General features: G+C 40.6%; 1 protein-coding gene across 1 annotated transcript; it reads left to right on the top strand.

The window, feature by feature from the left end:
- Positions 1-231: 231 nt before the first annotated feature.
- Positions 232-8480, top strand: LOC124004762 (galanin receptor type 1-like). Its single transcript, XM_046313531.1, has 3 exons — positions 232-1248; positions 1493-1558; positions 7319-8480. Exons 1-3 carry the CDS (start codon positions 514-516, stop codon positions 7634-7636), a joined length of 1119 nt encoding a protein of 372 aa, XP_046169487.1. The 5' UTR covers positions 232-513; the 3' UTR covers positions 7637-8480.
- The last annotated feature ends 408 nt before the right edge of the window (positions 8481-8888 follow it).

Consider the following 8888-nt stretch of genomic DNA (forward strand, 5'->3'; position numbering starts at 1 on the left):
CAATCACCCCAGATGTTAGCCTACAAGAGAATGATGTCATTCGATATCTTATACATCGTATTGTGCATAATTATGGCCGCGAGAACGTGGACAGGCCAAGATTAATTTTGGAGTGCTTTTTAGTACATCTTGGGCGGTGGTACTGAAAGCTGACGTGAGACGCGCAGCCCAGCCCCTTCTATAATATGTAGTGGGAAATAGGGCGAGGAGGGATTTGAGCGGAGACATCCAGCGACTGAGGACGCACCAGGTGGAGACAGCAACTGCATTACGCACCAAGAATATATAGAACAGTACACTCTAACTTCAGACATATTGACAAAATGTATCGTAAAAAGTATCTTCACTTACATTGTATCGAAAAACAATGAGGAACATTGTAACGAATTGAGATACAATATTGTGTGATGGCTGTATTCAAGAGACTCAAGAGACTTTGAAACAAATTATGCTTTTGTTATCTGAATAGGCAAAAACGTCTGCCAGCTACTGTCAAACGACCCATGAAGACATATGAAGGCATTTGTGCGCCCTATAGTTACATTTGAAAATAGTCCAGCACTAGAAAAAGTGATGAACTCGTCTGGTTTGGACAACCTAACCGAATTTGCATCATGGTATCTCAACAGCACGGATGTCGAGGAGGAAAATCAGAAACTTCTGTTCGGGATTGGCATGGACAACTTCATTACGCTTTTAGTTTTCGGACTCATCTTTACGCTTGGAGTGTTGGGAAACTCCATGGTCATCACGGTGCTGGCACGTAGTAAACCCGGAAAACCACGGAGCACCACAAACATATTCATCCTCAACCTTAGCATCGCCGACCTGTCCTATCTGCTTTTCTGCATCCCTTTTCAGTCAACTATTTACATGATGCCGACATGGGTTCTGGGTGCCTTCATCTGCAAGTTTATTCATTATTTCTTCACCGTTTCCATGCTGGTTAGTATTTTCACCTTGTCCGCAATGTCGGTGGACCGCTACATTGCCATTGTTCACTCCAGAAAGTCGTCCTACATCCGCGTGTCAAAGCACGCTTTGATCGGAGTGGTGGTCATTTGGATACTCTCTTTGGCAATGGCGGCGCCAGTCGCGGTCATACACAACATATACCAGAGAGACGAGAATCACACCTATTGCTGGGAAGTGTGGCCGGATCAAAACCAAAAGAAAGTCTATGTTGTGTGCACGTTTGTTTTTGGTTATGTATTGCCCCTGCTGCTGATTTCGTTCTGTTACGCAAAGGTACGCAGGCAATCCTGATGTATTTATTATTGTATTGATAGATAATTGCCTTTACATTTGCCAATTTGTCAACATATGTCAAAATATGTCAGTTTGTGTAATCTAAGGTGGGGACAACTAAGACATAAATTAGATAGCCTTTGAAAATAAATTATTTCAATACAATGTTATTACACATTTGTTATAGCACAGGCTTTAATTCATCGTTTGATAGGTCATCACACAATTCTTTATGCATTTTCAGGTTTTAAATCACCTGCACAAAAAACTCAGAAACATGTCCAGAAAGTCAGAGGCATCGAAAAAGAAGGTATGTAAAAACCATTCATGACATTTTCATATTGACTGTTGATGGTGATCATTAGTGTATGGCGGACAGCCCCACAAATGCAGTATGTTGGAGTATTACAGTCTCCCACACCAGTTGTCCAGCAGCAATAGTAGGGGAACAAGACCAACATTAGTTACAGTCTGGGATTTAAAGCTACAGTCTGGGATTTAGGAAGCTGTACAATCATCATTTCAATTCTTAGTATTTACTTAATGACTCTTGAAGAATATAACTTATACATGTCTCATGAGCTTAGCACTGTGACCCACTATGGCTTTATCATAAACCAAAATAGAAGGTTGTACTACTTGTTTACGCCAAGAATGTAAAGATACATGGTTTAACGTCAAAATATGGTTAAAACTATATCAAGGAGTTTGACCATCTTGGCATGTCAGTCCTTGAATTTAAAGAGCCGTCTATGAATTTGAAAGGAGTTATGCCTCATCACTCAGCTCAGCCATATGCCAAACAAGAGGCGGGGAACCTGTTTGGTTGTTTTTTGACATTTTTACTTTAATGCTTTTTCTAGACATGTTGTCAAGAGCTCGAGGCAAGTGTTAAAACATTCAATATCATTTAAGATTTAGAAGGCTTCCATCCTTCTAGCCTAAAAACACTATTTGGATAAGATGTTTTCAAAGATATATTCATGTAAAGAAAAAATATTGGTTGTTGTTTCTCGCCACCTAGCAATTTTATGAAGTTGGCTTTAGCAGGCACAGATAGCTTCCCAATCTCCCAACCTCATATCTGGCTACCAAGAAGCCATTTCATGCTATCGATCAAGTTAGAGTAACTAGCTTGTCTAACTATCTTAGCTGACATGTCTTCTGGCAAGGTTTGGTGGACTTCAGAAAAGCAAGCAATAACTACATTGTACTGAACAAAACTCACAAAGCTTTCAATCTTTTACCCAGATTTTGAGCAGAGATGCAGAGAAGCATATTTAGTTGTTTTCTTTAAAAGAAGAACCACAGACAGCTTCGAGAGGTATGTTTAGATATGCAGACAAATAGAAATATTGTTGCCATAGAATTCATCATATTGATTATGACTCTGGATTGTAGGAAAAAGCTGTTTCCGGTGTTTGAAAAATGCAAAAATCTCCAACTTCCGAACTAGCGGCTTAGCCCCCGTCCGGACCACCCCCTAGCCTCCCTCACATACTGGCGCACTTGCATAGAGCTTCAACGTATACTATTGAACAACCAACATCCCATTGCCAGTTTTCTAGGCAAAAACAATAGTCTAGTGAAGAAGAATAACCAATAAACTTAGTCAGTATTGTAAATGTAATATAAGGCACTTGGTATCGGCAGTACATTCCATCTACCATGTCCCTGAAGCACCTGTCAATTACCACACTTGAGTGAAGCAGCAGAGTGGGAAAGTGCAATTAAACTGGACTTTCAGTCATTACTCTTCTTAATGGCCATTTGCCTATCTAAACCAACCCGCTGCTGCTGCTCGCCTGGCTCTTTAGTGTTGGCCGTTAACAATATGCCCAGACACTGGTCCACATGGCTTACGCATAACTAAACAATAAAAAATTCATGTTGGTCTGACCTATGCGTTCATAAAAATGTATTCTCATTTGGTCACATATAGACAGTTCAAATGTCATTCAATGAGTATAAACTCTGACTAATGAAATACTATTTGTCTATAGGAATATCTTCACTATAATCCAACCTTTTTATGCCGGATAAAAAAAAAATGTCACGACAGGCCTGATGGAAACAGTTCATTTGTCGGTAAACTTTCCAAATGTCGACAAAGCTAAATACGCTAGACAAGGTGGGATCTTTATGTCACTCGGAGTCCCTCGATTACACGCTGTGAGGTCCTCCCACTACAACTCAGGCCATCCTTCAGTTTATTAGGCTACAAATGAAATAAATGACGAGCAACTTCACAGGGAGGGAAAGTGAAAGGGGATGGGCTTGATGCTCCTTTCCAATTAATATCGAGGGTCTTAGTCTGGTGAGATGATGATCGATGCTTGGCTGCGATTTGACAATTTAAAATTATTGCGCTATTTTGTAGGCTATATACCCATTGGGGCGGCAGGTAGCCTAGTGGTTAGAGTGTTGGACTAGTAACCGAAAGGTCACAAGACCATATCCCCGAGCTGACAATATAAAAATATGTAATTATCCCCCTGAACAAGGCAGTTAGCCTACTGTTCCTAGGCTGTCATTGAAAATAAGAATTTGTTCTTAACTGACTTGCCTATATAAAAAAAATGGTATCTGAGAGCTGTTGGCTAGAACGCACATGCCAATACCAGATGGGGCACATGCACTATATAATGTAACTTTTTTTAAAGACAAAACCATCAGTAGAGTTGAAAATGTGATGGAAACCGATTTAACTTATATATTTTTTATCCGGTACATGGGAATTTAATAACAAAAGTGATTTTTACGTGGACTATGTCATCGCGCACATCCACAATAAGTCAATTGGATGGAAACACATCTCTGGTGGGAACATGCACATATTGTTTTTATGCAGAGATTTTTTGAATATTCTCATGAAAATATGTTGCCAATTGGATGGAAACCTAGCTGAAGAGATATTGCTGCCTGATTCAAATCGATGCGCATGTTTGAGCCGTCAATCATCTCACCCAACCAGCCCAACTTATTTACACTTAACACTTTCACTGTGAATACAATTAAATGTGTCACATGAGTAAAGAAAACAGAGGCTGTGTCCATAGGCAGATCAAGACACAAGGTGTTCAATTAAAGGTATAATCAATTGTGTGTGTGTGCTTGTGTGTCTGTGTCTACAAAACATTAAGAACATCTTCATAATATTGAATCCACCTGCCACTTTTGCCCTCACAACAACCTCAATTTGTCTGGGTATGGACTCTACAAGGTGTCGAAAGCGTTCCATAGGGATGCTGGCCCATGTTGACTCCAATGCTTCGCACAGTTGTGTCAAGATGGCTGGATGTCATTTGGGTGGTGGTCCATTCTTGATACACACAGAAAACTGTCGAGTGTGAAAAACCCAGTAGCGATGCAGTTCTAGACACAAACCGGTGAGCCTGGCACCTACCACCATACCCTGTTCAAAGGTAATTAAATAATTTGTCTTGCTTATTCACCCTCTGAATGGAACACACACACAATCCATGTCTCAACTGTCTCAAGGCTTAAAATCCTTCTTTAATCTGTCTCCTCCCCTTCATCTACACTGATTGAAGTGGATTTAACACATAAATAAGGGATCATAGCTTTCAACTGGATTCACCTGGTCAGTCTATGTCATGGAAAAAGCTGGTGTTCATAATGTTTTGTACACTCAGTGTATGTATGTATGTATGTATGTATGTATGTATGTATGTATGTATGTATGTATGTATGTATGTATGTATGTATGTATGTATGTATGTATGTATGTATGTATGTATGTATGTATGTATGTATGTATGTATGTATGTATGTATGTATGTATGTATGTATGTATGTATGTATGTATGTGTGCATGTGTGCATGTGTGCATGTGTGTGTGTGTGCTCACATATGTGTGTGCATGTGTGAGGAGTAGGAGGATGCTGGCCTCGACCTCCAGCCATCAGTTCAGTAACTCCTCCAATGCTGTGAAACAACGTTATCAGGAGCAGCTGGGAAAACAATGCTACTATTGCCACTATTATAAAACGTCTCCACCTATCAGCCCTCGGTACACACAGGAGGAGGACAGGGTGTTTATAGACGGTCGTGTGTGGCATCCCAGCACAACAAAAAATGACATGTTTTCAACATCTTGTGCTCATAGGGAAGCTCCTGCAATCCTCTTTGTCCTTTCACTTTGATAAGTCTATTGAGCAAATGTTTTACTTTCTATCCACTCCTCAAAAATAATCTTGACCTTGTGTTTGGATTATTATAAAAGGGAATCGTAACATGGGAGATCAATGGAGGCCAGATAAACATGGATTTCTTGTATCATGCACGTGGTTATAAATGGGATGCGTCATATGAATTCCAGTACTTTCTGACACTTCATAATATACATACTTAAATAAATGAAATGTCAACAGGCGGTTGTTAGCGATTGCAGTCATCTTTAGGCTGTTCAGGAAAAAAAAGGTGTTCCCTGGAGTAGGCAATGGGTTTGTTTTTGATTGACATGCCATTATGTTTTCATGAATTCCCAGTGTAGGAGGTGTGAGGCACAGTTAATTAGCAGATTTAACAGTTTTACTCTGTTATTTAATTCAATTAGGCGTTTAATTTAACAGCACACAGGAATTGTTATGGATGCCAATGCTGGACTTGTTCTTCCAATAGCCTCTAAATGGAGACCTAAAGCCCTTCAATGTGAGGATGGCAGAGGGGAAGTCACAATGTCCTACCTCCACTGTTTCACTTCAGTGATTTAGTCTTTTGGGGGATTTTGAGCCCCTCTGACTGTGTGTGTGTGTGGGCGTGTGTGTTTGGGTATGTGTGTGTGTGTTGGTTGTGTATGTGTGCTGTACTATACAAACAGATTCCGATTCCTCTTCCATACCATATACAGTCGCTTAAGACAGTGATTTATATATTTATATTTCCATATATGAGCCCAAGAACAATTTATAGATTCACAAGTTGTCACCCTCAAATTAGCTGTGTTCGTTCTCCAAGAGAAACGAACACATAGACTCAAACACCTAGACTTAACTAATGATGGTAAAATAAATAACAGAGCAAGGTTATTTCTGTTTTAATTTTGGGATTTGACTGTTGACGGAATAATTGAACACTACACATACCAATTTGACAGCTCTGAATGATTGGGAGTTCAGGGTACAGTCAGTTCTGCTGGTCTTCAAGGGAGACCTGGGAACAGATGAAAGGGAGATTTTTTTTATGCAGCTGTGCCTTTTGCAACAATGTGGTTTATGTTGATTTTGGGCTGGTTGTAGTGCTGAATGGTAGGTATTTGAGCTGCACTTATGTACATTTTCATGATGCCACCAAGCTTACTGAAAACCTCACTTCATTCAATTCATTACTTAGCTACATCTATCCCTCTGTGTCTGATCTCGCTGTCTCTATATTACAGGTCTGTTTTTTTATAGTGAGCGTTCCTATCGGTCTTTGACCATCTATCTTTCTCCCCGCCTCACTCCTCTCTCTGTGTCCTTCATCTCCCTTTCTCCTTCCCTCCCTCCTTTTTTTCTGAGCATCGCCTCCCAGAGTCCTGGAGAAGATCCATGTGCTTCCCTGTTAGCGGGGCTCAGGAACTGCTGTGGCAGGCAGACACTCAAATAGCAGCGGAAAGCAAGCAGACACATTTGTAAACATCTCCAGCCCTGCCCCAATGCCTTCTCTGTATGTTCCCGCTCTTTAATATATCTCCCATGTTGCGTGCTAATTATTGAACACGGCGGTAAATCAATCTGCAAGCCAGGAATGCAGGGGAAAGCCAGAGCAGGCCAGCAAGCATGACATTGGCATTTCATCCGACAGATGCCACCTTTAGCTCTGCTAGTTTTGGCAAAAGACATGAGAACATCCCAGATTCTACTGAAAGACAATCTCATAAAGGGACAAGGTTATACACGTCACATGCTTAGTGGACGCACATAGTGATAACAACTAGACAATGTATTGATTGACATTAGTAGATGCGTTCAGAAGTCTTTTTTTATTAATGAAAGGTAAATTCAAGTCTTCATACTTGAAGACTTTTTACCCTGTGCTCCCCCTCTCCTCTCTTTCTCTCCACTAGACTGCCCAGACGGTTCTTGTAGTGGTGGTGGTGTTCTGCCTGTCATGGCTCCCCCACCATGTGGTCCACCTGTGGGTGGAGTTTGGCAACTTCCCCTTGACCCAGTGGTCCTTCTTGTTCCGGGTGGCGGCCCACTGCCTAGCCTATAGCAACTCCTCCGTCAACCCTGTCATATATGCCTTCCTCTCGGAGAACTTCAGGAAGGCCTACAAGCAGGTGTTCAGGTGTCAGGTTACCAACTCCCCTCTCAACGAACTCAAGGAGTTCCGCAGCAAGGTGGACAACACACCGCCCTCCACCAACTGCACCAACGTCTGATTGGAGGTCACCGAGTGCCAGCTCAACTACGGCCATGACGATTGGCTGTTTTCAAGGGTCCTCCTGAGACATAATGCTATGAGGTTCCATGTTTTGATTTGGAAACGGTATGAAGACAATATGAAGAAAAGTGGATATCGTTCAAGCTACATAGGTCCACATCAGCGCTGTACCATCATCAAAATAATGCCACGCCAGACGATGTGCCATACGGGATGTGTGTAGTGAGCGTCTCTTTCTCTCTCTTTATCTTGCTTCCTCTCTCTCGTTCTCTCTGTCATTATCACAGGAAGATTGCAGTCTGACTCTCGGGAAAGCAGAGAATGTGGACTTTGATATTTCACTGGCCATCTTATTATACATCAAAACTGTGAATGTTTGGTCATTTGCCTTCTTACATGTGCATGTGCATATTGTTGGTCCTTTGTGATGCTGTATTGCTGCTCTCTTCAGTAGCAATTGAAATGAGTGTCTGTAACATAGCTTCACTCTACACATTAAAGCCTGATGTTACTGCTGTATATGTTACATGGTAGCCTATCATGGAGTAGTTTTGAATTGTTAAAACATATTAGCTATTGCTCTATTAGATGTTGCCCAGAATATAAAAAATGTACACAGTGTAATTTTGTCTTTAAAGTTGAATACTGTTTAAAGAGAAAACATTTTTTTGCTTGAATGTAATGGTCAATTCTCTTGTTGTGAGTTGCCAATGTGTATACAAGGGAAATGCTGTCCGTATAACCTAAACCTGTCTTGCCATCTGTAATGGACTTTGCAATGAATATAAAAAACACGAGTTGGGATTTTTAATAACGCTATTGTATAAACAATTTCAAAAATATTCTAATGTGTGCTCAATATAAGCCTACTTTATCTTATTAATTGAATCGGTGTATGATATGGAAAGTCCATGTTTTATGGCGTATTGTTTTGTCATGACATTGGCTTGTACATTAGAGCTTGTACAGGTGCTGTATGTGGTTCAAAGGCATTGTGTGGGATCTCGTTACCCTTTGACTTCCATTTCTGCCCATCATTAGAGAGTAAACTAAAGAAAAATGCCAAGATTTTGTTTGTCTGTGGTAACCACTTACAATCAGAAGTAGACAGAAAAAAAAACACACAATTATTCTCACAGAAGTATATCCTGCTCCTTTTCACAGCTAACACCACATCCATGTTTGGTAGTTCAGTATATGTGAGAGATTTGAAAAAAAGTTACTTCTTCTCATTTTATGTGTCGAAAGCT

The sequence above is a fragment of the Oncorhynchus gorbuscha genome, linkage group LG19 (genome assembly GCF_021184085.1).
Source record: "Oncorhynchus gorbuscha isolate QuinsamMale2020 ecotype Even-year linkage group LG19, OgorEven_v1.0, whole genome shotgun sequence".
Classification (NCBI taxonomy): Eukaryota; Metazoa; Chordata; class Actinopteri; order Salmoniformes; family Salmonidae; genus Oncorhynchus; species Oncorhynchus gorbuscha.

Coding starts and splice junctions, on each gene's coding strand:
- LOC124004762 (XM_046313531.1), top strand. CDS start 514: ATGAAGGCATTTGTGCGCCCTATAGTTACATTTGAAAATAGTCCAGCA. Junction 1,249..1,492: donor TTTCGTTCTGTTACGCAAAG/GTACGCAGGCAA, acceptor ATGCATTTTCAG/GTTTTAAATCACCTGCACAA. Junction 1,559..7,318: donor CAGAGGCATCGAAAAAGAAG/GTATGTAAAAAC, acceptor TCTCTCCACTAG/ACTGCCCAGACGGTTCTTGT.